General features: G+C 36.9%; 7 protein-coding genes and 1 long non-coding RNA gene across 17 annotated transcripts in view; 5 read left to right on the plus strand and 3 right to left on the minus strand.

The window, feature by feature from the left end:
* The window catches only part of LOC111432975, a 10462-nt gene extending 8012 nt beyond the window's left edge, over nt 1-2450 (minus strand). Inside the window, exons 1-4 of the mRNA XM_023069819.1 lie at nt 2150-2450; nt 1928-2061; nt 839-982; nt 247-377 (exon numbers count right to left, since the gene is read on the minus strand). Of these exons, the coding sequence (XP_022925587.1) occupies nt 247-377; nt 839-982; nt 1928-2061; nt 2150-2159 (419 nt within the window). The 5' untranslated portion in view covers nt 2160-2450. The remainder of the gene's footprint in view (nt 1-246; nt 378-838; nt 983-1927; nt 2062-2149) is intronic.
* Nucleotides 1-16019, plus strand: part of LOC111432977 (vacuolar-sorting receptor 6-like) — a 27466-nt gene extending 11447 nt beyond the window's left edge. The window contains exons 1-14 of one of the 2 annotated variants that reach the window (XM_023069821.1): nt 11273-11326; nt 11357-11725; nt 12487-13179; nt 13309-13397; nt 13541-13610; nt 13704-13787; nt 13907-13983; nt 14240-14321; nt 14551-14633; nt 14748-14811; nt 14981-15109; nt 15241-15344; nt 15461-15578; nt 15665-16019. In XM_023069821.1, coding sequence (XP_022925589.1) covers nt 11434-11725; nt 12487-13179; nt 13309-13397; nt 13541-13610; nt 13704-13787; nt 13907-13983; nt 14240-14321; nt 14551-14633; nt 14748-14811; nt 14981-15109; nt 15241-15344; nt 15461-15574 — 1881 coding nt within the window. In that variant the 5' untranslated portion in view covers nt 11273-11326; nt 11357-11433 and the 3' untranslated portion in view covers nt 15575-15578; nt 15665-16019. Of the gene's footprint in view, nt 1-11272; nt 11327-11356; nt 11726-12486; nt 13180-13308; nt 13398-13540; nt 13611-13703; nt 13788-13906; nt 13984-14239; nt 14322-14550; nt 14634-14747; nt 14812-14980; nt 15110-15240; nt 15345-15460; nt 15579-15664 lie in introns of those variants that run through there. The other variant, XM_023069822.1, reaches the window with a different exon arrangement.
* On the plus strand, nt 2691-4625 carry LOC111432978 (pentatricopeptide repeat-containing protein At5g66520-like). The gene has a single exon (XM_023069823.1). The coding sequence runs from the start codon at nt 2765-2767 to the stop codon at nt 4073-4075; it is 1311 nt and encodes a 436-aa protein (XP_022925591.1). The 5' UTR covers nt 2691-2764; the 3' UTR covers nt 4076-4625.
* LOC111432980 (peptidyl-prolyl cis-trans isomerase FKBP13, chloroplastic) lies at nt 5140-6536 on the plus strand. 2 transcript variants are annotated; one of them, XM_023069825.1, is made up of 5 exons: nt 5140-5588; nt 5737-5829; nt 5919-5979; nt 6090-6192; nt 6284-6536. In XM_023069825.1, exons 1-5 carry the CDS (start codon nt 5232-5234, stop codon nt 6321-6323), a joined length of 654 nt encoding a protein of 217 aa, XP_022925593.1. In that variant the 5' UTR covers nt 5140-5231; the 3' UTR covers nt 6324-6536. The 2 variants fall into 2 exon arrangements, with proteins under 2 accessions (XP_022925593.1, XP_022925594.1); XM_023069826.1 differs by having other exon boundaries at nt 5141-5588; nt 6090-6158.
* LOC111432982 lies at nt 7129-9516 on the plus strand. Its single transcript, XM_023069829.1, has 2 exons — nt 7129-7479; nt 9100-9516. The coding sequence occupies exons 1-2, from the start codon at nt 7257-7259 to the stop codon at nt 9237-9239; spliced, it is 363 nt and encodes a 120-aa protein (XP_022925597.1). The 5' UTR covers nt 7129-7256; the 3' UTR covers nt 9240-9516.
* A 346-nt stretch (nt 16020-16365) lies between the features above and the next one.
* Nucleotides 16366-17162, minus strand: LOC111432984. 3 transcript variants are annotated; one of them, XR_002708715.1, is made up of 2 exons: nt 17088-17162; nt 16366-16710 (listed from the first exon to the last, which is right to left on the minus strand). It is a non-coding gene; the product is annotated as an uncharacterized LOC111432984 (long non-coding RNA). The 3 variants fall into 3 exon arrangements; XR_002708716.1 differs by having other exon boundaries at nt 16959-17107; XR_002708714.1 differs by having other exon boundaries at nt 16870-17107.
* A 290-nt stretch (nt 17163-17452) lies between these two features.
* On the plus strand, nt 17453-18450 carry LOC111432981 (protein PHLOEM PROTEIN 2-LIKE A9-like). Of its 2 annotated transcripts, none has more exons than XM_023069827.1 (3): nt 17453-17650; nt 17764-17873; nt 17961-18450. In XM_023069827.1, exons 1-3 carry the CDS (start codon nt 17615-17617, stop codon nt 18301-18303), a joined length of 489 nt encoding a protein of 162 aa, XP_022925595.1. In that variant the 5' UTR covers nt 17453-17614; the 3' UTR covers nt 18304-18450. The 2 variants fall into 2 exon arrangements, with proteins under 2 accessions (XP_022925595.1, XP_022925596.1); XM_023069828.1 differs by having other exon boundaries at nt 17454-17638.
* A 2197-nt stretch (nt 18451-20647) lies between these two features.
* Nucleotides 20648-27052, minus strand: part of LOC111432974 — a 10771-nt gene continuing 4366 nt past the window's right edge. For 4 of the 5 annotated variants that reach the window (XM_023069814.1, XM_023069815.1, XM_023069816.1 and 1 more), the window contains exons 4-6: nt 24984-25224; nt 23878-24378; nt 20648-21555 (exon numbers count right to left, since the gene is read on the minus strand). In XM_023069814.1, coding sequence (XP_022925582.1) covers nt 21125-21555; nt 23878-24378; nt 24984-25224 — 1173 coding nt within the window. In that variant the 3' untranslated portion in view covers nt 20648-21124. The remainder of the gene's footprint in view (nt 21556-23877; nt 24379-24983; nt 25225-27052) is intronic. The other variant, XM_023069818.1, reaches the window with a different exon arrangement.

Raw genomic sequence — 27052 nt, forward strand, 5'->3', positions numbered from 1 at the left:
ATAAGAAACCAAACTTAATGTACAAGAGCATACAAAAAAAAAAAACAAAAAATCCAACCCAACAAAAAATGCCTCACACTGTTTTACACATAACTTTACTCAAAGCTAACCAAATGGTCCGGACATACACAAACAAAACTAATCTGAATTGATTACCATTTAATAAAAAACTGGATTTAAAGATTAAACTCTCTTGCATTGTCCAAGCACAAATGCAGTCACACAGTAGAGCAACTCCATAAATACCTCAAGGAGCCACTTATATTGCCCGTCAATAAAACAGTAGATTCCATTTGACCCTCCAGGGTGTGCACATTAATAGGTATTTCTTGCAAAGCACTATCCCCCATTCTACCAGTTCCTCGGTATTTCCAAACCTGCATAGAATATCTTGTTCAACTTATTATAATAAAGAAACAGAAAAATATTCTGCTATGTAGAATATACATTAAAAATTCCTGAAGGATATCATTGGTTTGGCAAAACAATGAAAAACGACATGATGATTGCTTAGAAGATATTTAAAGAATAAAACCAAATGGAGTTTTACATCTTCTGAAGGGTCTTCAATGGAAACAAAACAATCACTATCTTACACTGATTTAGTTATTTACCATAGCCCAAACCTACCAGTTCATCAAAAAGTAGAAGGAAAATGATGTCCAAAGCTAAGAGCTTCCTCATAACGCTTAGATTACCCTTCTTTCTTATGTGGTTTCCACCACAAACATCAATAAAATAATTCAACTAATATATTAAGTCCTAATTCGACATTCCATTTAAGTGAAATTGGAACAAGTGCTCTCAAGTTTAGGACGATCGTTGATAAGGAACATACCACAGGTTTGGATGCCAGTAAATTTTGGAATTTTTCCTTGAAGTTCCACTTTCCTTTACTGGAAGCAATAACATTACCATACAACTCCCTGGCTTGAATCAGCTTCACGGCTCTTAAATCTGCCTTCGAACATGAATCGACCATCTGTAGGGGAAAAGTTGTTTTTTAATGTATTGATATCAAGTACCTAATTATGATAAAATAATTTCTAAAGTGAGGCCAAAACTATCACATGACAGCACCGAGGACTATCATGAAACATTAGCTTACCAACTAAGAAAAATGCACTAGTCCTCGAAGTATACAACCTAAGGAAGTGAAAACAATAGCATAGTAATAGTAATACCACCCCAATTATCCTAGAAGAAAGCCCGTAAAACCATTTGGACCAGGTATTTTTTTCTCTCTCAAAACCAAAGACCACCTCTTTCAGAAGAGAAAGAAGCTTCCAACTCCTCCATGTTTCAGTTTGAAAGGGAACACCAATCTAAACCTTCCCAAAAAGGTCTCACACTAAGAAAAAACGGCTTTAGTCGTCCCCAATTATTACCTTGCCCTCATTCATCAAGATTTGAAGGTTGTTATTCATTAGTTTTGTTTGAGAAGATGAGAGAAAGAAATGGCCAAAAGGAGAGAGGAAAAAATGGAGACTGGTTTGTGGAAACATGGAACTTCATTGATAAGAAGAAAATACAAAAAAAAAAAAAATAATAATAATAATAATAATAAATAAAAATAAGTGCCAAATAATGAGCTTTTGAAAATATTATTTTAAAGCCCAGGTCTGCCCCCAAAAGCTTGACAGTTTTTTCTTTTTTTCTTTCTAAAAGCGCTCCAAGAGGAAACTGACTCGACCCAGATTTAAGTCAGCACTAAGAACCCTAGTCCTGCCCTAATCCTCGAGAGAACATCCACGACTACTAAGGAACCGCAAAATTCAGGGCCTCGAGTGATAGAGAAGTCAGATACCGTGTTTAATAAAGCAACTAAGCACGGAAATTTTGTGGGAAGCAGAATACGCATTGAAAAGCATAAATCCTAAACAGAAAAGGTGAAATTGGTAGTATCCAGAGGTAGAGTAATACACACCGTGGTGGGCTTAGAAGCTCGTTTGTGATGAGGGGCTGAAGAAGAGGAGGAGGAAGTGCGAGAAGAACCAGGAATTGGGCCCTTGAGAGGGAAATACCTGTTCTTCTGGACATCATAGTAATAACCAGGGAGCTCTGCACGGAAGTATAGAAAGCAAAATTTGACATTGATGAGAGATTGAAAGGAAGGAAATAGAATGAGAGCGGAAAGCAAAAGTGGAACCTGGTGGCATGACTATTGAGAACGTGGTGGTGGAAGCAGCGTGGCGAAGTAGGAGTTGCAGTGGAAGAGTTTTGAAGCGATGGACTTTCGAAGCGGATGTTCAGAAGGGCAGAGAATTAGATGTTCCGATCCCGACTATCGCTGGGCGTGCCTGCAAAATATCGGATCAATTTTAGAAATACGAATCATAATTTATAATGGAATGGATTGTTTTTTCGTATTAGGAAAAGGAATGCAAGATTTGATATGCCAAAATCTTTTCTACTTGATTCAAAAATAAATAAATAAATTTTATCTCCAACAAAAACGGTTAAGCCTTCCTCAACGGTCAAATTATCAACAAGAAAAAAACAAATAAATAGAAGAACTCCAGAGTTAAATTTTGAAGTTTATTTAAAAGCTTTTGAAGTTAAATTAATAGATGAATGAACTTGTATTTCTTATATGATGTTTATAATAATCAATCAAAACATACATGGAAAAGTAAATTTAAAGTTTTCCTTTCATGTTTAGGGTTCAAGTTCTCCTGAAATTTTTCCTTCTAAAACTATCTATATATATATATATTGATAGATATCTATATGGTTAACGGACGAGGCCGAGACGACGCAAGTTATGCTCTTAAGTCGCTCCTCTCACTTGCTCAATCCTGCTCGCCGTCAATTTGCTTTGTTCGCCAAAGGCTTCAACTCTTGGGCTTTACGCATTCGAAATGCTCCCTCCCTTCAGAAAGCTCTTGCTATCTACTCCCAGATGCACCGCCAATCCGTTCCTCACGACAGCTTCTCAATTCTGTTTGTGCTCAAAGCCTGCGCTCGTTCCAACAACCTCTCCATTCTTCACCATCTTCATGCCCATATTACTAAACTTGGTTTCACTACCCATGTCTTTGTCGCTACATCCCTACTCTATGCGTACGTCCTGAACTCCTTTGAACTTGCTTGTTTGTTGTTCGATGAAATGCCCCACAAAAACACTGTTACCTGGAACACTATGATTTTCGGGTATTCCAAGACAGGGGATGTAGACAGAGCTCGCCAACTGTTTGATCTGATGCCATCAAAAGATTTGGCATCTTGGTCCGCCACGATTGCTGCATACGTTAACAACCGCAATTACAGGGGTGGTTTGCTTCTTTTCCAAGATATGATAGTTATTGGAATAACTCCCGACCAGATGGCGGTAGGTTCAATCTTAAAAGGGTGTGCTTATATGGGCTCTTTAGGATTGTTAGCTGGCAAATCAGTTCATGGTTTTGTGGTCAAGAATAGGTGGAAACTAAACCTGGAACTTGGTACAGTTTTGGTTGATATGTACGCCAAGTGTGGATTTTTTAAGTACGCTTGCCAGGTATTTCATTTGATGTCTGAAAAGAACGTCAGGACCTGGACTGCTCTGATATGTGGATTGGCACAGCATGGCTACTGCAAGGAGGCGTTGGATTTATTTGAGATGATGAGGAATGAATGTGTGGAACCGAATGAATTGACTTTCACTGGGATTTTAAGTGCTTGTGTTCATGCAGGATTTGTTCAAGAAGGCCGCAAATATTTCAACATGATTGAAGAATATGGCTTAGAAACAAGGATTCAACATTATGGTTGCATGGTTGATCTGCTGGGTAGGTCGGGATTGTTGGAGGAAGCTTATGGGGTTATTAAGAATATGAGACTCGAACCTAATATCATTGTGTGGAGCTCTCTTTTGTCGGCCTGTAAGCAACATAAAAGCTTTGACATGGCTGAGAGAGTTATTGAGCAGATACTGGACAAGTTAGAACCCGAGAATCATGGTGGAATTTACTCTCTTATATCTGATTTGTATGTTCTAGAGGAAAAGTGGGATGATGCAGAAAAGATAAGGAATTTACTGAACCAAAATGTGCGGAAGGTTAGGGCGTATAGCCTTATCAGAAGTGGATTATAGCTGCCTATAATTGCATCACTCCTTTTCGAATTAGAATAGTAATTGATATGGTCAACTTTACAAATTACTCTCACTGGTGTTTTGTAATCTGCTTCCTTGCAAATTTTCCTGAGGAGCAACTGTAGAGGAAATAAATCTGTAGTCTGCAATGGTGCACAGCTTCTCAAATGCCAGCTCTTGCCAATTTTACATGGACAAAAGAGCGTGATCTTATCTTGCGCGCGGACCTCAATTAGTACAATATTGGGGGATGATTGCTGACTGATGGTTATTGCTAAGCGGGCGCGCTTACTTTTCTGGTCATGGCTTGATCTGCTGCTCTCTTGCCCATTCGAGATTGACATGCTAATGTGAGTTTGGCAAAGGTTCTTGGTGGAACCAGAGCTTCTCCTCCCTACATGTCTGTTCTGTTTGATCGATTATTTTCTCTACCATAGCAAACCTTGGCTTGTTTTGTTTGTATTTATGTCATTGGTAAATTTGGCCAAATGATAGAAATTTGATGTCCCTCGAGATCTCGAGCTGTCAGGTTTAATTAACTTGTTTGCCATGCTCCATTTGTTGGAAGTAAATAATAGCTTTGGGCGGCGCACAGGGAAAACGGAAATGAGCGGAAAAAGAAGAAGAACAACAACAACAACAAGAAAGGCTAAACTAATTAGAAAACTACTTCCAGGTTCGAAGAGACCAAAAGAATCTCATTGGTCGTGGGAGAACTCCCCATAATTTCATTAATTCATAATTAGACCTGCTTCGTTTAGCTTTACTTGCAGGTACGAACTACCCTTTTCCATCTATATGTTGATCCGTGAGTAACTAAAACCAGAGTTGGCCAGCTGATGATAATTCCGGTCAGATGTAAACAGCCGTAGATACATTAGAAAATCCATAAACTCTAGCTACGCACTGAGAACTACAGGTTGTAGTTGGGCCGAGCATAAATAAACGAAAACCACCACAAATTCTTAGAAGTGGACTCAAAGTGGCCCAAGGTTGGCCGCAACAAAACAGGCCCGCTTGATGGTGCGTTGCCCAATGTCATGCTTCCCACACTGAATACGATTACCTTCTATCCAGCAATGAGCGGTGCGCAGGTGGAGCTTAATCCTGTTTTGATTTATCTTCTTCTGAAACTAGAGAGCAGTGTTTGTTGGATATGAGCTCGCTGACAATTTCATTTAGGGCTGCCACTCCCAGAACGCTCAGCTCCAACAACATTTCACCTGATAAATGTGTAACGACGAAACAAGTCTCCAAATTTACCTACACCCGTACCCCAAAAATCTCTTCTTCTCTTCAGGAACTGGAAATGAAGGAGAGCCCAGCTTCATTCGGCAGAAGAGGAGCAATTGGTTGTGGATTCCTACTCGGCCTTGCCAGCGTTCTCCTACAACCATTGCCTGCAACTGCTGAAGCCACACCATGTGAATTCACAACAGCTCCGTCGGGCCTTGCATTCTGCGATAAAGTTGTCGGGACAGGCCCTGAGGCTGAGAAAGGACAGCTAATCAAGGTATGCCTTCAATCACTCGTACCCCTTTGTTCTCTACCATAGATTCAATGATTTGAAATTGAAGTTGATAAATCTGTGTGAATTGATGTTGTATTGTTGTATTGTGGTATTGTATACCCGTGTGAAGTGACAAATTGGTGATTGGTAGGCACATTATGTTGGAAAACTAGAGAGCGGAAAGGTGTTCGATAGCAGCTACAATCGGGGGAAGCCGTTAACCTTTCGAGTTGGGGTTGGTGAGGTATATATGTAGTTATATATATTTTAAGAAACATGGGAAGGAGAGAGTGGATATTTAATTAATTGAGAGAAGTAAAGTAAAATGTGCAGGTTATAAAAGGTTGGGATGAAGGTATTCTTGGGGGCGATGGAGTTCCAGCAATGCTTCCGGGTACGTTTTCCACAAAAACTGGAAATTTCGTTAAGCCTATGGAAGTGGAATGGTGTTAATTAAAACATCAATTTCCTTGACACTTAATGGGGTTCGTGGGATTTGTGAAGGAGGGAAGCGGGTTCTAAAGCTTCCTCCACAACTAGGGTATGGCGCGAGAGGTGCTGGATGCAGAGGAGGTAGGATGAAATTTCTGGTTGTTTTCATGTACTGGTAAAGGGGGTTATGAAATCAATTACTTTTAATTAATTGGATAAAGGAGTTTGTAGTTGAAAGTGGTGTTTTGGCTTGATTGTGTATGCAGGGTCGTGTATCATTCCTCCCAACTCAGTTCTCTTATTTGATGTGGAGTTCATCGGGAAGGCATGACATCATCATCCATCCTGGTTCCTTTCACATCTTCGAATTTTTATTATATTTTTTATTTACTTAGAATTACAATTACAAACTCCTCATACTTGGTTTGGTGCCTTTTCTCGGCCTGTTGTTAACTATACACTTGTTAATTCTAATTTGGTTGCTGAAGTTTCAATTGCGACATACATGGTCATTACTTATGGATTATATTAATTTTATGTTTATTTACCATTGGACTCTGAGTTGGCAAAATTGAGATCACGTTTCTTGCCCACTCTTTCCCCCTCCTTTTTCTCCTTCTAGATTGAAACAGGCCCCTTCTAGATCCTATTTCCTCCTTCCATTTCCATCATTCTCTCAACTTGATAATTCCTCCACCACCGGCAGTCGATCGAATGGAAGCAAAAGGACACGATAGTCGATCGAATGGGTTGGTGGGACTGTGTTTTCTCAACTGTGGTGAGAGAGACAGGGTAGCGGCCAGGTGTGACAAAAGAGAGGGGAAGAAGAAAGAAAAAGATTGGGGAAGAAGAAAGAAGAAGAATATGGCATCTCATTCTACCACCTCCTATTCCTGTCGTAACAAAATAAAAACCTATACTAATTCATTGGTATAGTGGATACCGAAATCATTATCTACATTCATAATTTTTTTAAACAACTATTTACATTACTATTTTTACTCCAAAATTCAATTACTCATTTTTATTTTATTAAAACAAATACTACTTTCTTTTTTATTCTATGAAATAATTATAAAATCCGATTTTTAATAAATACTTGAGACAAACATTAAACAAACGTTAAGAGAGAGGAGGTCCTTATAAACCCTAAATTCGCCCAAACCCCCAAACTTGGTCGCCCACGCGATCAAAGCAACCTCAGACTCGCAGCGAAGAAACTCGTCGGGGAGAAGAAAGATGGCGAAATCCATGAGATCGAAGAGAGAGAAGAGGCTGCGGGCCATCCGGAGAGACATGGTTGACCCTTTTTACGACAAGAAAGACGCAGCCAAGCTTGCTGCTCAACAGGCTGCCCTTGCTGCCCCTAAGCTTCCCGTGCGTCCATCTCCTTCCACTTCCAATATTTCTACCATGGACGTCGCATCAGCCTCTGCTTCTACTGACGCCGACTCTGCCATGGGTATCCCCTTTGTTCCTTCTATTACTTGCAGACCTTTCTTTTTGCTCCTCTATGTTCATTCTTTAGGTTTACGGATTTCATTGTTGTGGTTTTTCATCTCATTATATGAAAATTCTTTCATCCTTGCCCTCTTTTGCTTTGTTCACTCAACCCATGACGAATATCGTAACCCAAGTTATTCTGTCATCCAAATGCACAATCTTTGTACGGTTAAAAGAGGGGTGAGAGGGATAGAGACATAGAGAGACAACCCTCGAATAAATTCCAAGCAATTCACAGCCCCCACTTTTGTGGCCTGATATATTGAGGCTTTGCTTCCATCCACTTCGTGGACTAGTCTACATTTCTAGCTCTAAAACTTGATTTTGAAAAAAAGAATAATTCATCGTAGTTTTAATTATGAATGAATAAGAGTATTTACACACAGGCGACCTCTAAGAAGATTACAACTAATCTTAAAATCACGAGGTTAACAGAGTCACTGAACTAAACAGAAAGCTAGCAACTGAAATAACAGATTAAATATACATATAGTTAACAGGAGTCAGGATGTCACAGTCGTATTTTCCACAATTAGATGGAATAGAGAAAATAGAGGGGTAATATGGAAGGATAGTTGCCCAACTTCAATATACAATTCTTATGTTTCCTTTTTTATGGAGATCAAAATGTTTTTGTGAAAGTTCGTTTGTGACAGTCTAGACTTGGTTTTCTCTGTTTTCAACTCATATTTTATGCTATAGGTGTTGATGAATACAACTTCTTTTTAATGTTGTATTAGCCATATAGCTGTTCAATTCTTTCAAGTGTCGAGTTACTTATTTCCCGTAATTATTATTTCACCATCTATGTTTTGTCTGCGACGTTAATTTATGTGACAGTTGAATTGAAATGGTTTTAAAGCTTTCCCGATCAGAAATATCCAAGTTTGTTCGTTAAACAACTTCTGAGGGAAAGTTACCATATGTTGTTCCTATCCCATATCCAGCATCACAAGGCACCCCGAATGAACAAAAAAAGTATTTCCTGCTAAGAGGCTATGTCTGTTTTTTAGCATTCTCTCTTTCTGATTGTGATCCTACTGTTTTTTTTTTTTTTTTTTAAATGAAAATGTCATGTGCCATTCTAAGCATAATTCCTGGTGTTCTATTGTGCTTTCCTACGTGCTTGTATCTGAGAGATTAGCTTATGATTTTAAAATTTTAGAAGAGGTATGTTGCTGTCAGTCCTAATGCGGAGCTCTTCATTGACTCCTTAGTGTGATTTGCACAAGGTCTTCTTTACTCCAACGATGGCTCCTTCAAAAAATGATAAACCTTTAACATTTTTGGGTAAAAGGAATATAAGGAAGTTTCCTTTTTCTTTTTCCTTTTTCTTGGAGTTCATCATGGGGTGGGGAATTTGAACCTTTTGTTGAAGGTACACAATTTATGGCAGTTGAGCAGTGCCCACTTAACAGTGGAATTGAAATACCACCCAGCTTCGTTACATCACGTACAAGTTGTGTTCTCATTTGTGGTGGTGCAGATGTATTTATTAGCATTGGTCCTTTCTATGTATGGTTTGAATTATTTGAGAATAGATGTGTGGAAGGTGTTAATTTCTTTGTTTGTGTTGCAGATGTGGAGATGAATGGATATGGTGAAAGCACGACACTGAAGGCTGTAGGTGGAATTGGGAAGAAATCGAAAAGAAAATTCAAGGTTGGTAAGGCCAAGCGCCGGGGTAAGTGCAAGATCAAGAGGAACCGCCACATTTAAACCCTGAGAGATGAATCGGGTACATTTTCCCCCAATGGCCAGTATAGATAGATATTCTGTTGGAATAGTACTATATTATGTTATTTCAGTTCATTTGTCACGCTATAATTTTTGGAATAGGCTGTGTTGAAGATATATCTTATTTGAGTCGAGTTAGGTTACCCAATGCATAGATAGACTTCTATAAATATGGCAAGAAGTTGAAATTGGGAGGATGGGTTTTTGTGAAAGAAGACGAGAACTGTGATGATAATTTATTTATTTATTTATTTATTTATGATTTAATAGGAAAGGATAAAAAGGCATTATCCAAAAGAGTAGGGTGATTTTGGATGAGTAGCTTCTTATCTTTATTTTTCTTCAACCCAAAGTCTCAACTTTGGGGTGGAAGCGAGATAGATGGTCAAATTCTCCCTCCCTTTACGTTTTCGTCTTCCTGAAGCCCAAATCATCCCACCTCTGAAACACACGACGATCATGTTTCTGCAATCAGGAGTAAGCAATGCAATAGGAGAGAGACTAATTTTTGTCTCTTTTTTTAATAGAAATGTATGGTATTCAAGTTTTAATGTGGTCAACGTAGAAGTACCTACTTGGCAAGTATTATTCTTTGGTAACCCACACTTTTTTTTTTTTTTTTTTTTCCAGAACATAAAAATTTGTATCCAAAACATAAGCATTCTGTGTACCAACTTTTAAAAACTACATATGCCTATAATTGTGTTTTCTTATTCAATTTATTAGCTTACTTGACTCAACGATCGTTGCATCATCAAAATTCTATATGCCAAATAAATATTTTAAATGTTCTCAATTAACATGTCTTAAAATATCTTTAAAAATTCACATTATTTCTTTATTAATAAACTTTAACAACTTTTCTTTTCAGCATCACTGCATTGAAATTTTTTAAACATTGAAGTTGAAATTGAAAATACAAAAACTAAAATTAGTGTATTCTAAACAAAATTTAAATTACCAGAACAATAAAATATATTTAATTTTAAATTGATTTTATTTGAACTTGTCATGGTGTGTAGACTTTGTTGATTTGACAATTTCTTATTCCAAGTCTTCCGTTTACTTAGTCAAAATAAATAAAATTGTTTTTAAAAAAGATTTTTTTTTCTATAAAAGCATGTGAAGTATGTGATTTGACAATTTAAAGGTTTGAATCTATTTGCTATTAAATGGTTATAATGATATCAATAATAATAATATATTGTTTTCAGTATATTCATTTATATATAACCATCCATTTTGATTCTATATAACAAGCTTTGGGTTGCAAAAAAACAACTCTACCTATTACACTTCAATCTTTAATGCAAAAAAAACGACATGAAAATATAATTTTAGTTTTAAACGGGTAGGAAATTCAGATTCAAACTCAAAATTTATTATAAAAATACACCAACTTTTATGCTACATTTAACACATTAAATTTATGGTATGCAGTGGAATTTGAAGTTAGTTTAGTTTGGATTATAAATCATTTATATAATTCCAAAAGGGGAGAAAATAGTTGGCTATATGTACACATATTTAACTTATTTAAAGAAGTAAATTTAAAATGAATAAATAGGATAAATTAATACTAGCACCACTTGTCACTTTTATATTTAAAAAATTAATTTGGTTTTAAATTCCATTTTGATTTCAATATTTTGGATCTAAACTTATTTCAAAATTTAAAATTTTGAAATATTTATTTTAATTTAATATTTTTTATTTTAACAAAGTAGTGAGTATTTATTGTAGCATATTAACATGAACCTGATTTGATGAAATTAATATTAAATTGCAAAAAACTATATAGGCATTGCTATTTTATAACAATTAATATATAATATATATATATATTGGCAGTGATGAAATCATAACGTTTCCTTGAAGTCTACTTAGTTAGAGGAAGAAGTTGCCCCAAATAGAAGCAAACAAACCAAGTCTTCCTTATTCTTCTCTTGTATGGTTGATCCTTCCCACCATTCTCTCTCACTTCTGAACCAACTCCCTCTTCTCTCTCCACTTCTATAATCTATTCAGTTGGTTGCCTTGTCCCGTTCTTCGTCTTCTTCTTTTTCTTCTTCTTTTTCTTCTTCTTTTTCTTCTTCTTTTTCTTCTTCTTCTTCTTCTTCTTCTTCTTCTTCTTCCAATCCCATCTCCATTCCATTCCCCTTGCTTCTTCTGCACCATGCCTCTTCTCACCTTTCTCCTTGCGCTCCTACTCCCACTTCATCTTCATCTCCATGTCCACGCCCGTTTCGTCGTCGAGAAGAGCAGCGTCTCCGTTCTCTCTCCCACCTCTCTCAAGTCCAAGCATGACGCTGCCATAGCCAACTTTGGGATTCCCGACTACGGCGGATTCATAGTCGGCTCTGTTTTCTATCCTCAGAAAGGCACTTTCGGCTGTCTTCCCTTCGACGGCGATAAGCCTTTTAAATCCAAGACCTCTCGCCCTACCATCCTTCTCCTCGATCGTGGAGGTATCTCTTTTTTTTCTTCTTCTTTTTCTCATTCTATGCATTTATCATGCTAAACTCGGAAACCAAAATCTACTCACCTTCTCTTATTAATGCCGTTGAATCGCCTTTTTCCTTTTTTAGCGAAACTGCGATTTCAACTCTTTTGTATTCCTTTTCTTTTCCCAACTATAATCTTAATAGGAATCCGGGTTTAAATTTGATTTCTTAATTTTTGAATTCCTTTACACTTGTGTCATCCACTAAGAAACAAACTGAAATAGACGAGAATCTAATATCAACAAAATGGGATCCATCATCTTTTTTCTCGATTTAATCGAATGCATCTGCCTAGCAATGTGATGTTTCCAACGATATCTGGCTATTTTGTTTTACGCCTCTTGTTGACTTTATTATCCAGATGCCGGCTATGATACCTTTTACTTTCCTCCTGATTCCTACTTACGATCCATAGATCATTTCTAGGGCCTGGAAACTTTGACTTTGAATCTTCAAATTATTGTTATTACTCTGTTCTCTTTTTCTTTTTTCTCAAGGCTTATGGCTCCATTTGTTTGACTTTTTTTCATTAAAAAAACCCCTTCTCCCTCTTGGACATTTAAGTTGTATTATCAAAATCAAGCACAAACTCAATGACAACTCACATCAAATATGCTGCATCCCACTCTCAATTTTCTGTGTCTGATTTTTTAATTGGAGAGTTCTCAAAGGGATGGTTTGTTCTGATTTCAACTTCTTGGTTTCTTTCTGACCATTCAATTCAGATTGCTACTTTGCCTTGAAAGTATGGAATGCTCAACAGGCTGGAGCAGCTGTAGTTTTAGTAATGGATAGTATTGAGGAGTCTCTAATAACGATGGATTCACCTGAAGACAGCACCGAAGCAGATAGTTATATTGAAAAAATCCAAATTCCGTCTGCTTTCATAGAGAAATCCCTCGGCACAAGCCTAAAAGAAGCAGTGAGGAATGGCGAAGATGTTGTCATCAGATTAGACTGGAGAGAGTCGGTTCCCCATCCCGATAACCGAGTGGAGTACGAATTTTGGACCAACAGCAATGACGAATGTGGTAGTCGATGTAATGAGCAAATGAATTTTGTCAAAAGTTTTAAGGGACATGCTCAGATTCTGGAGAAGGGAGGTTACACTCAGTTCACACCACACTACATCACTTGGTATTGCCCTGAGGCCTTCAGATTTAGCAGCCAATGCAAGTCCCAGTGCATTAACCGTGGCAGGTATTGTGCGCCAGACCCAGAGCAAGATTTTGGAGTTGGGTATGAAGGCAAAGACATTGTCTATGAAAATCTCAGACAACTTTGTGTGCATCGAGTTTCCAATGAGACCAATCGCTCCTGGGTTTGGTGGGATTTCGTTACAGATTTTCATGTTAGATGCTCCATGAAGGACAAGAGATACAGCAAGCAATGTGCTGAGGATGTCATGAAGTCTCTCAGTACGTAATCTACTTTCAAATCTTAATTGACTTGAATCCTGATCTCAAGTTTGTCACGATTATCAATGAAATTATTAAGAAGAAACACACCTAAGCAACTCCTGATTAACTGTATGCTGAATGATGCAGATCTTCCAGTTGACAAGATTAATGAATGCATGGGCGATCCTGAAGCTGATGTGGAGAATAAAGTGCTAAAAGTTGAGCAAGAAATGCAGGTAACCATAGTGTTTTTTACCTTACTTTTCTTTAAACAGCCATTGTATTTTATTATAGCAAATAATCCCGGAGTTTCAAACACTGATATTCTGTACTGCTTCAGTATAAATAATTGCTAATAGACTCACCAACCTGATTACAGATTGGCAATGGGGCTCGTGGTGATGTTACAATCTTACCCACATTAGTGATTAATGAGGTTCAGTATCGAGGTTCGCTATCTAGTGGCTGGCCTGTTGTTTTAATTTATATGTGATCCATATGAAGATTTTGAATTTTTTTCTTTGAACCATTTGGGCTTGAAGGGAAACTGGACAGAACTGCTGTGCTGAAGGCTATCTGTTCAGGATTTAAGGAAACTGAGGAGCCTCCTATTTGCTTGACTTCAGGTTGATGCATCTACATATTTATGCTCAATTCATTGTCCAAGATTTTCATGGCCATCAGCTTGAGATTAATTTTTTATTTTTTTTCCCTTCCAAATTGTTCTGATGTCACTCCTAATCAGATATTCAAACCGATGAATGCCTCGAAAGGAATGGTGGCTGTTGGCAGCTCACACAACAGAACATAACTGCATGCAAGGTAAAAAATGAACCTGTCTGTACATTTTAGGCTATCTTTCTCACGTTTTTGAACTGAAAAGAGTATGAAAAACTCTATGAAAATCCCCATTTTCCTAAAACCTAAATGACGATTAAAAAAAAAAAAACCAAGAGGAGGAATATCTCATTTTTCACATTTGCTTGCTTCACAAAAGAATGTTTATATATGGTTTAAAGTTCTGTTCAAAGGTGTACGGTTGCATCCTAAATTAATCATTAGTTATCGATTTGATCAGGACACATTTAGGGGACGAGTTTGTGAGTGCCCTGTCGTTAATGGTGTTCAGTATAAAGGAGATGGTTATACTTCTTGTGAAGGTAAACTAAACCTGTTATATTTTGTTGTTCCCACAAACCAAAATTCTCTCCCCAATTCATTGACACCAATAACATTTTGTGACTGGAGGGAGTAATTAGGCAACTGATGTTCTATTTATGTTATTTATTAATTGTTACTTTATTTTTAATACAACGGCAGTTTCGAGTTTTTTTATTTATTTTTTAAATCAAGTGATTTAATTATTTCATTTGCTGTTTATTTTAACAGCCTATGGACCTGCAAGGTGCACGATTAACAATGGTGGTTGCTGGTCAGAAACTAAAAATGGGTTAACTGCCACAGCTTGCTCAGTTCAGTGCTGTTTCCATCATAATTTATCAGATCTAGAAGCAATAGTGTGTGTTTTGTACTTACCACCATTATCTAATCTTACAATTTCATTCTTGTGTTTTTACGCAATGAAGAATTCAGATATAAGCGGTTGCAAGTGTCCATCTGGGTTCAGAGGGGATGGCCAAAATTGCGAAGGTTTGTCCTAAAACCACTAACTGCAAAGTTTCTTAATGAATTCGAGAGTGGTTTAGAGTGAGCGTTTAGAAGGCTTTTTTTTTTTTACTTTTTATTTTTTAAATTTTTAATTTTTAGTTTATTATTATTATTATTTTTTTTTTTATGGACCATGCAATGCAAAAAGCAGATGTTGATGAATGTAAGGAGCGTCTTGCTTGTCAGTGTGATGGTTGTAGCTGCAAGAACAATTGGGGTGGATACGACTGCAAGTGTAGCGGTAACCAAGTATACATGAAGGACCAAGATATTTGTATCGGTAAGCATGCACCTACCGTCTTATATATCCATCCTAACCGAAAATGATGGAATCAAGATATAGGAATGAATAACCCTTGAACGTGATCTCTGTTGTTGACAATTCATTTCACATTGTTGTTACTTATTCAGAAAAAAGTGGTTCGAAAGTTGGATTGTTCCTCGTATTTCTGGTTCTGGCAGTTGTCGTTGGAGGGGGATTAGCCGGTTACATGTTCTACAAATATAGGCTGCGGGTATAACACTGACCACTTTGTGCATTGTCTTGGGTTATTACCTATTACCTACCATTTAAAGGAATTTATTGTGTCCTAAGATAGCTAAACCTTATCCGACGCATTACTTTTGACAGTCTTACATGGATTCGGAGATCATGTCTATCATGTCGCAATACATGCCGCTAGACAGCCAGAACAAGGTTGAAGCCCACATTGAATCTGAACCGCTGAGACAAGGCACAGTGTAAGGAGGTAAGAAAGTAATAGTAATGAAAATTTGTACTTTTCCGGAACGAAATGAGTATTTGGTTGGGCTGGTTGGCTGGCTGTGGTTTCAGAACTGAGAAAAAGGAGTGGAGTAAATCTATCCAACAAGAACAAAGCAAGTGCAGAGAGGGAGGGCAGGATGAAGCATAAGCGACACAAAGTTAGATTGTGAATTCGGCTCTTTCTAATCATAATGATGGTACTGGTAGCTTGGCTTGTCCACTTAATTTACAGTTGGAAAAATTTTCTTCAGATCGTGTCTATCTTTCTTGTACAAATACAGTTGCCGAGGATGTGAATGGTAGATTAATAAAACTCGAAACTGAATGCGTTTATGAAGTCCAGAAGCTAGGAGTAAGCAGAGGGTTTATAATCGTAGATTTGTACGAAACATGATGAATAATGCATAATTTGGGTTTCACTTCATTCAACATGTTAATTCATGGATGTGTTTGAATATGATTTTAGTTTGATGAGATTATTTATGTTTTTTTTTTTTTTTGTAAGTGGCTTCCTTTTCATAATAGATGATCCCTTTTTCTAGTGGCTTCCTTTTCATAAAGGAAAAACAAGTTTAAAAAAAAAAAAAAATACTGTTTTGGGTTGTAATTTGTGTTTTCTTTCCATTTTAATTTTATAAATGTATTTTTATACATCTTAATTTCTTTTAGCATTTAAATGAATTTAATATTTTTTTGCAGGAAGGAATGAATTTAATTTATAAACATTTAAATGGCTTACTATTTAATATATTAGAGGTAAAACTAAGATGGTCAAAATATAAATAGTTTGATTAATAATATGGATTAACATACATATTATTTATTAATTATGACCCAATAAACAACAAAGTTGAGAGATTAAATATGTTTTAACCTAAAAGTAAAAGACCTCCCTCCCTCCATTTAGATGGGACAGTTTTGTTCACCATCATATTCAACCTACTGTACTTGGTTGTGCAGTGATTGCAGATGAGAGAGTTCATACATTTCTGTGGTTAATACAAACATGGAATTTAGCAATGGGAGAACGAGCTCCAAAGGTGGTACTCACTGACCGACCAAAATTCCTGTATTAAAGCAGTCATTGGGGCAGTTCTTCCTGGCTCATGTGACTACTATTTTAGAAAAGACTCCAATGTCAAAGATGAAACTATAACGACATGCAATGTCAAAGACATGGAAGATGGTCAGAATCATGTTGTTGAATTCAGTCTCATTTTTACTTTACTGGCTTAGATGATGAGGTGGAAAAATGATTAGGCACTTATTTTTACCGGAGGCTGTTTTTTCTTTAAGCTAAGCATTTGGATGTCTAAAATTGTGTCAAGATTGAAATAGATAGATAAGATAGATGGAAAGCCACAGAAACGTAGGGGTAAAGCATCTCATCTGTTGTATGGTATGTTGATTAAGTAAAGAAGACGCATATCTTGGAGTGGCAACTCAGGAATTTGCCATCCATCCAAATTTCTTCTTTATTCTATTCTATTACCTAATTCATGTAGAAGCTTTTTAGCGCCAACCGTCCATACAGAATTTGATTCCTTCAGAATATGTAGTATTGTTTACGCACAATTTGTAATATTCGCCGCTAACAGAACTTTCTAATTTATGTTCCATCCTTCAACAATTCTCTGCTACGCCTCAAAGAATACTCATCTTTTTCCTTTTTATTATTCTTTTCCTTTCTTTTGTCTTAAAAGTTCCTTTCGCTTTGATACCACACCTTAATATTCTTTTTACCAAACTTAACACAAACATTATTTTCAAGGCGTATTCAAGATTTTAAAGATTAAATTTCTGAAGCGAAAGTGAGATATTTATTCTGTATGAACATGAAAATGGGAATAAGTTTGAGATTTGGGGTCGCGTGATGCGCTTGAGTTGTGTTGGGAAGAAAGAGATTTGGTTAAAACTTTAACGTTATATTCCTTTTGAACCACGTATATATGTGGAAGGAGCTGCTGCGTATGAGAAACTAAGAGTTGCACATCGGTACGCAGGAGAAAGAAACAAAACATGTATCCATCTACGAGGACAAAGGCGTTCGCAAAAGTAGGTTTTGTTTATTTTTTTCATTTTTGTCTGAAATTCTAATGTTTTTGCTTCATGTATCCATATAAAATATATGATATGGTATGATATGATATGAAATGTTATGATGGCAGATGAAAGGTGAACAAAATGAATGTAAAATATTACCACGCGACCTAAATATAGTATGGGGCTCTGATGAGAATCAGTGGGAGATTAAGCACGGAGAAAAAGGAGAACAAGGGTAAGCAGCAATATTAATTAGAATTAGAATGAATATTAGATTATTTGGGTAGAGAGAATGAATTAATTGAATGGTTGTGGTAGACAGATATGCATTAGCAAAGAAAGTGATGTGGTTTGAAGTAAAAGCGACATACAGGGGAGCAAAAGCAGGGAGAAAATATAAGGTTGGGTTCAATATCAGCTTAGACCGTGATGCGAAAGGATGGGAGGGCAGTCCAGTGTTCATGATGACTACGGTTGGATTCTCAGATGACTACACTTGGAGGAAGCTGTCTCTCGAACACAAGGACAACCTTTCCATGGATGACGTGATCGAAATTCCAGTCTCAGCCAGAGACACCACCCTGCAGTTTGGTCTTTATGAAATCTGGAATGGCAAATGGAAGAATGGCTTGCGCATTCATCATGCTTTTGTTACCCAACTTTGATCCACCTCCCTCCCATCACATCTTTCTCTGTGTGGCCCATCTTTTCTTTTTCTCCGCTCTCTCACCACTACACTTATGTATTACAATCTCAATAATCCACGCAATCTCATTTAAACTCCAGCATTGGTTATGTTCTTCTATTACGCGTTCCATAATCCTCCTTCCTTCATGTAATCTTAATTTATCTCAAATGCTCTAATTTCATCCCTACCACCTGCGTGCCAACCATGAAAAAATTTGCATTTCAATCACATGTCAACTGAAAACGCATAAATTATTCAACCGACTCAACACTTTTTTCCTTTTGCTATTCTTTCTGTGGAACCGTTTCTTCTGTAACTGACCTTTTGTTTTCCTCCCTCCTAGCCTGCCCACACTCTTTTCAAGTCATCTTGAAAGGTAAGCTTCTAGAACTCGAAACCTTCCAAAATTTTGTTTCATTGTTGTTTGCATAGAAATGGAGATGATGCTGAAGAGGAGGAGATCTACCGAATTATATATTATGGTAAACTAAGAATGCGTGTAGCTAATTATTTGTTAATATTATTCTGTAAGCGCGAAAATATTTATGTATATCGATGCCTTGTAACTAATTAAAAGTATATTGATGTACTTTTGAATTGTTCTCATTCAACATCCATCCTCTTTTGAAGATTAAATTTGAAGGATTTATTTCTATAGAAGTTGGTTGAAGATAGACTAAATGATGAGAAACATTGCATGAACATAACATGAAGTGGGTTTATCGAGAACTTTCCTCCTGCTTATTGTGTATGTCCAATTGAATTCATCAAAAACACATAGAACATGAAGGAACAGAAACACAAACCACAGACTGACCGAAGATTACCAATGAGCTTGATCAGAGGCTGAAGTGATTCAAATGGCAGTGTCTTTACTAAATAATTAAGACAATAAAGGAAAACCATCATAAGCGAACTTAAAGAACGTTATGAAGAAGATCGACTTATCTGAAATGGGCGTTTTCTGGACTGAGTGGGGAGCAAACGCAATATCCTTAGTGTTGTTGGTGATTTAGTGATTGAAGCTGCAAGATGACCTGATGGAAGAAACCAACCTTTAAGGCGGCCACCGAATCATCATCGCTAACAAAATATTTTACCCTTCCCCAGATCATACTGGCAGCTTCAACCTCTCAACCCAACACATGTTGAAAGACCAGCACAGACAGAGAGAGAGCTAAACGAATTATTACAGATCCAAAGTTAACAAAGCTTAGATTTGAAGACAAAGGAAAGACAAACAGGGCTATATGAGCATGAACTCTCGAGTCATATTGAGTCAACTATCCCCTCAACAGGCATTTGGCACAGAGGTTGGAGAGAAGTTTATATAATGCGGCTTTCTGTTGGGGTTTACAGCTATATTTCAGCTGACCCATAAGCGTTCTGTCCAATCCCATTATCATCATAATGTTTAATTGCTGATATAAAAATACAATATTAAGTAGATGTTTGGCCATAGCTGCAATTATGTGGTGGTGATCCATGTGAATGCACAACCAAGTAATGCAGAAGAACAATAGGTATCGATGAAATGTTCCACTTAAAAAAAAGGCCAGCCAGGTAGGATCAGGTTGGTGCGTGTTTGGAAACTGTAGTCCATCGCTACGATCTATCTGGTTTAGCCTTCGAGATTAAGAGAAGGTTTTTCTGTCTTAACAATTCTATGTCGACTTTTGGTCAGAAAAAGAAAAGGACAGCAAATAATAGACAACAGACAACTTTTTCTTTCTTTCTTTCTTCTTTTCTTTTCTTTTCTTTTTTTTTTTTAAAGAAAATGAAGATGATCAACGATTAGGCTTTGATTACTACTGCCTACTCACATGCTTTTGTTACGTAATGAAAATAGGAGAGTTGAGTAGGCTTTCATTTGATTAAGGTTGGTATGAACCCGTAGCTGGTGGGGATGCAAATGCCATTTCATTTCTAATCTATTTTTGGAGTGAATAATTATGCATAATTACTGCGCTTTTTTGTTCTATAGGTAGGAGAAACAAATATAATACACTCCAATGTTTCATCATCTGTGCATGTTTCTCTTCTCCATACATAATGGTCATCCAATACAACTTTCATATCAAATTTTCAAATATCAGTTCAGCATTATATTGTGAACTACCAGCTCCCACTAACGTGATCACATCAACATGATAGCAGCTAACTTAATCGTGCTTTAGCTGTAACCACATGATGTTTCTACCTCTAATGAACATGCATTTGAAATCAACATCAACAAACCACACCACAAATGAAAGAACCAATACGGTAATGAAGGATGGCTTTAAACAAACAATTCAGAAGACGAAGCAACATTAACCTGGCCGAAAAGGGGGGCTCTTTTATTGGGTTCCAAATATATTGTAACATTTTCATTTTTAGCTTCTGATAACTTTATCTCTCTCTCTCTCTCTCTCTCTCTCTCTCTCTCTATATATATATATATATATATATTTTTTTTTTTACTTTTTTTTCCTTCTCGAAAGTAGTTATGGAACAAGGTCTTCACCCGTCTCTAGTTGGTTCAGGAAAATAGAAAATTAGATGTGAAGACCGGCATAGATACCTTTCACCCATAATATGTTGTATGAACTGAAAACTAACCTCAAGGCTTTCACTGCACAGGACATTTAAAAGAATGGCACTCCCACCTTGAGGCTTCAACCTTTGTAATGTGGCAGTCCCAATTTATAGATCTAAATAGGCGGCAAAATGATCTGAACCCAGTAACGGAGATATAACCATTTAAAACTTATTTCAGTTTTCAGTACCAAATTGAATCTATCTTCTTATTCCCGCACTCATGGTGATGACTCTTTGATACTTGAAAGAGAATCCAAGTGCTTCCTTCTCTTTGCTTCTGGCTCACCCAACCGCAGCGAAACTGATACCTCACCGTCATAGCCATTCCTCAGGGTGGACAGATTTTTCAACTCTTGCCTTTCTTCGTTCTTCTGATGCAGATGAGAGCTGCTGGCTAACCTTGGTATAAATTGGAGTTCAACGCTCGGAGTTATCTCAAACCCATTTTCTATCTGCAATGCAGCATCCTTAAAAGGTGAGATCAGCCCCTGGGAGGATTCACCTTCGGGGGAAATTCGCTGGACACTTAAACCGAGTGGCTCAGAGTTCTCCTTAAGTCTGTATGTTAACGGCATCCGATCAAAACAAGACTCTGCAACAGTAGAATCAATCCCTCCAACTGAATTATTCCTTTGTTCATGCACTGCAGCTTAATTAGTCATAAAATGAGGTGAAAAAACCCAAGTCAGAAAGACATGATTGATATAAACTCTTTGCCAGCGCCAAAAAGTTAAGACAGAACTTCTCTTTCAAAAACTTCATTGCCTCTAATTATTGATGGGTGCATAGGAAAGGTTCCTGGGCTATGACACAGTTAAACTTCGTTACCTCACTTCTAAATGAGCAATCAATTTCTATCTACACAACTATTCTAATAATATCCTAGTATGAACATAAGATGCTAGCATATTAGAGAAATTTTTTTGAAAGACACAGACCAATCAAGAAAATGCAGAACCAGATAACCAGGGCTTTGGCAAAAGTAAAAACTAGAAAATCAGAACCCCCAAATGAAAGTTTCCTCCATTCATTTGGAACCCATAAGAAAATTATGACTTCCAATGCACAAGGTTTATACACAATGACTTTTAACTTATAAACAAACAGCTCTTGGAGATTCATCCATGGGATTAGCATTAGGGTAGGGCATGAACAAGGAGTTAACCCCCGTCCCTTGCTCGATTTCCACAAGAATCCCCTAAGAAAATTATGACTTCCAATACCCAAGGTTTATACACAATGACTTCTAACTTATAAACAAACAGCTCTTAGAGATTCATACATGGGATTAGCATTAGGGTAGGGCTGAACAAGGAGTTAACCCCCGTCCCTTGCTCAATTTCCACAAGAATCCCCTACAACTTGTTGGGTTTCCCATGGAAAAAGTGCCCCTCTCTTATTTTTATTTTTAATATACAGAAAACACGGTACTACATGTCAAAAACAGAGAGAATTGATCTTTTGTTATATATTAGTTTTTCATAGTAATGTTATGAAAATATTTAATAATTTGTATCGACAAATATGTGAACAAAGTTCAATGCATACAAAATAATAAATAAATAAAAAGGCTTATACTTTTCCATATTCAGTGTTAGTCAGAGCCCAAAATCATGATTTAGTTTAAGAGAGATGCACCCATTTAACGGGTTTTCTTGGATTCTTTTCAAATAAGGAGCCTTTAGTATCCAAACCAAACTTTTACTCTTCAACATCCCTTGTTAATGACATCTAAGGGTTTTATTAACTCAACAAATGGGGTCATCACAAAGTCAGATTTTCGGACGGAGATGAGGAATCAGATAAGGATTCTGTGATAACCCTCGGTAGTGATGATTTAGAGTTCAATTTTCCAATTGTTAAAGGGCATGACAAGGTATCTTTTCTCCCCCTCTCATCAAACAAAAGGAAAAATTGTCTTCCTAACTAAAGGAAGGTGACAGTGAAATATATGAGATCATTTCTAGCGGTTGGGTTTTCAACCATTGGTTTTGTTTTTTTCTCCTTGGAGGCATTTGTCTTTGGCTGGGCTGAAGTGGTTGTCATTGTTTGTTTTGCTCGTCAGTTTTTAGTTATTGGGTGAAGTTGCTGCTTCTTGTGGTTTTATTGAGAGTTTAGTTTGGCGTTGATATGGCTTTTGGTTGGTTGTTTTCTTCATTGGCCTTGTGGTGTTCGTGCTTTTCTCCTGGGCAGTTGCTGCTTTTTCTTCCTTTTTTCTGGCGTGATGTTTCAAGCTGGTTTTGGAGGTTTCTGTTTGAAGCTTCAGTGGGTTGAGGAGTTCCCATTAACGTTTCAGCTTTTGTTTGAAAGCTCTCAAAGAGTTTTTGGTACATTTACCGTTTTTAGTTGGCTGTTCTTTAATTTCTTTACTTTGTTTGGTTTGTTTGGTCTCTTTTCAGGTTCTTGTGAGCTGTTTCTTTTTGTTTATTCCTCGGGAATTATGCTTTCCCTTTCTTCCCCTTTAGGAGTTTGAATCTTTTTACTTTTTTCTTCCTTTTCATGTATCAATGAAAAGTTTGTAATTGTTAAAGAACAAACAAACAAGCAAACAAATAAATAAAAAAGTTTATACCTTACTATACTAGTTCCATTTGAGAAGTCCCCAACCAAATGGAGTTTTCTACCATCCACATTACAAATTGGCACGTCTACAGCAAAAACATGCATGCATATTGCCTTCCCTCCCTCAGCTAGACATCAGACTAGAAGATATGTATCTTCCATAAAACTTCAAAAATCTTAATATATATATATATAGATATCTGTGTGTGTGTGTGTGTGTGTGTGTGTGACTTGGATAAAACTTCCTAAATTATTTTCATGATAATTTTGATAAAACACCAAAACTTCATTACTATTATCACAGTCCACAGATAACATGCAACTTGGTAGGTTGTCAAAAAACGTGGTCAAATTGAAAAAATAACCACAAATCTAAAATCGTTCTACTGATTGGTTAAGATAACCAAACCTTGTAAACCATCATTTGTAGTAATAAGATCGAGCTCAAGAAGATCAAGAAGGCGTCCAAGATCAACTCCACTGGTCCAATTCTCTGGTGGCTGACCAACTTTTAATTTCAGTCGACCTCGATTAGCTGTTCCTCCCCAGATAATCCCGACAGGACGTGGCTTTTCCTCATCCAGACCAGTTAAAAGAATAAGGCTTCCACTGTCACCTTCAAGGTCAAACGTCTGTTGGTCATCTCCAACAACAAGAAAGTCAGTGAAGAAACAAATCCCTTTTACATCGTTATACTCAAGGGCATATGCCATTATAGTCCCTCTGGTCAAGCCAGAACTTCTTCCAACCTTGATCACCTTTCGTCCAATAAGACTGTTGATTGGAGATTGCAGGTCTATTTTGTTGACATCACCAATCTCACCAACCCCTTTTACAAATGTAATGACATTATTCATGTTGAAATCTTCAGCAAATGGAATGAACGCGCCATCAGCTCGCACAAATGTTTCTGCAGAAAGCACCAAATTGTGATGGGTATGCACAGAATTCATAATACAAGATACGTACCAATAAAGCAGTTTTGTATTAAGATTCCAGTGGACACTCAACCTACGAAGCAGCCAAAATATCCCAATTAATTAATGATAGCCTTCAATTGCCATAAAATCAACAAACCACACGCTCATAGATTCTAAATGAAGAGAAGAACATGACTTAGTGGTGATGAAGCTATTGGCTAAGTGATCTGCCATCATATATAAGCAAGCAATCGGTATCATTTCACACCAGAAAAAAATAAAGAAAGGAAACACTGTGGACTTCAAAAGTTATAAAAAGCGGTTTAAAAAAAATCCCACAAGGAGCGGCATAATTAAATCAAAAGGGGTAATATTTTTGATTATGAGATCAAACTCAACCTATGTTGATAAGAGAAAACGGAAGGAAAAGAGAGAGATAAAGATTGCTATACAACTCACAATATCCCTATAAGATACAAAAGTTTTGAGTTTCAGCGACGATGGAGCAGGAATCTAAGCCACTACACTAGAAAAGATAGAAAAGCAAAATTTCATGACTCCCAAGGTGTATGTCAGAATACACTATTTTTATCACCTGGATTTGTTCCAGCAAAGATGCCATACCAGACATCATCAGTGATAAACGATGTTGCTCTCTCCACAGCACCCAGATATACACCAGGTCCAAGGCTGGGAGGCAAAGGATGAAACATTTTCTGACTAGGGTAGTCTAAATCAACTGCAACATGCCGGTTCGTAAGGAAACCAACTTGCTGGGTTCCCGTCCGGCTTTTGACAATTGCACCCAAAGTCCCGTAAGTTTCTTGGCTAGCAACCTACAAAGCAAGAAATCACAAGCTAAAAAATATAAATAAGAAAAGCACTTGAACATAGCTATAATGATAAATTCAAGCAAAACGTAATGAATATCTACTATAATGAAAAGGAAATGGCTTCTAAAATATGGCAGGTCTACTACAGTCCACCTACCACTATGGTTCATTCATGTGTCCTATGGTTTGGGGAGTATAGCACAGCATACTTCAACACAACAAGCAATGCCAGAAACTTGCTCCGGGAAATTTTGGTAGATTTAACCAGAATAAAATGAAGGTCTTGAAGTAAACACATGAATATTGAAAATATTGGGAGAACTTTTTACATAGCCTAATGTATTGAAAATATTAAACACGTGAATATTAAAAATATTGGGAGAACTTTTTACATAGCCTAATGTATCCTCGAGGAAGTTTTTCCTTTGAAAAGAAACGAGCATTTGCCTTAAATTCACAGAAATCATCTGTCACTGATCAGTTGCTGAACTCATTGCACAAGAAGTCACTAACAAAAGGCATTTCGATGATTAGAGGAAAATTAGCTTTCAGAATCCTGAATAAGTCAAAGGTCTTTCAGAAATGGTTTCAAAGCGCACAATTATTTGACCATTTTATCTCAAAGTTGCCACTATCAACATCTAAATCTAAGTAAAAAGCTTTAGGATGAAGAGATGAGAAAGGAGAACGTTTTGGGATGAAGAGATGAGAAAGGAGACAAATGGTTAATCACCTTCATTAGTGGTGCACATGATTCAATATAGGCTAAATGTCATAGAGTGACTAACAAAATTATGTCGCCATACATCCTTTTTTATATCAACTTTGAAAAAAATCTTAAAAAACGAAACTGTTATTCATAAAGAAAAAATTGCAGATTGCTACAACAGTGCTATTTCAACAGTCAAGATCGCCTTTATCCTCATGCCATTGGAGAGTTATATCCATCTACTCTGCCATACAAGACCTTTAATATCTGAATATTATGTGAACTATGTTTAAAGGAAACCGATACCCTTGGTAACTTTTCAAATCACAGTAACATTAGATACAGTGGCTAATTTTTTCTGAACTATTCTGATAGTGATAGAGTGAGATTATTTACGAACTGTTGGAGCTAGTGTTCGGGTTTTCTGTAAAAGTGTTCTTCATGGTGGCACACATGAAATCTTCACGAATTAAATGTCTGCATAAAGTTGATGGAAAATGTTGCACACACTATCCTTGGAGGATATTTCTTCATAATTTGACTGATGGAGTAATTCTCCAAATTTAATAGCTTTCGAAACCATTCACCTTTCTTTACAATTTATGAATTTCTAACGACAAGTCAAATCTGTTTTCCCATTTTAATAAAGACTTGGCTAACATCAGGAACATCAACAAGCTTTTGTTATAATAAGTATTCGAGATATACAAGACATTGTCAGAGTAGTTTCATTTACATGTAGGGTAGGCTCCATTTATTTCATAGAAATATGGTTCTAGAGTAGCAGCCTAAAATATAGCTTAGAATGAGATGTCAATCATTTGACTCCTTGCCCAGTTTACCCATTCACCACCTTCAAGTGTACTATCTTATTTCGGAATACCAATAAGATTCAAATTGAAAATGTCAAGTTATGTGGGTACATAAACTATTGGGGGCTGTTTGGAGTGAGGAATAGGGTGGGAATAGATCAGGGTAACACGTCCCCTTGTTTGGAACAAGGTCTGTGAAACTGAAAATAACATTTTCCTAATCTTTATGTATACCCATGAATGAGGGGATTTCATGCCTTTCCAAAAGGAAGAGTCTTCTTAATGCCCCCCCCCCCCCCCCCCCCCCCCC

This window comes from Cucurbita moschata, unplaced genomic scaffold, assembly GCF_002738365.1.
Source record: "Cucurbita moschata cultivar Rifu unplaced genomic scaffold, Cmos_1.0 Cmo_Scf00041, whole genome shotgun sequence".
Lineage (NCBI taxonomy): Eukaryota > Viridiplantae > Streptophyta > Magnoliopsida > Cucurbitales > Cucurbitaceae > Cucurbita > Cucurbita moschata.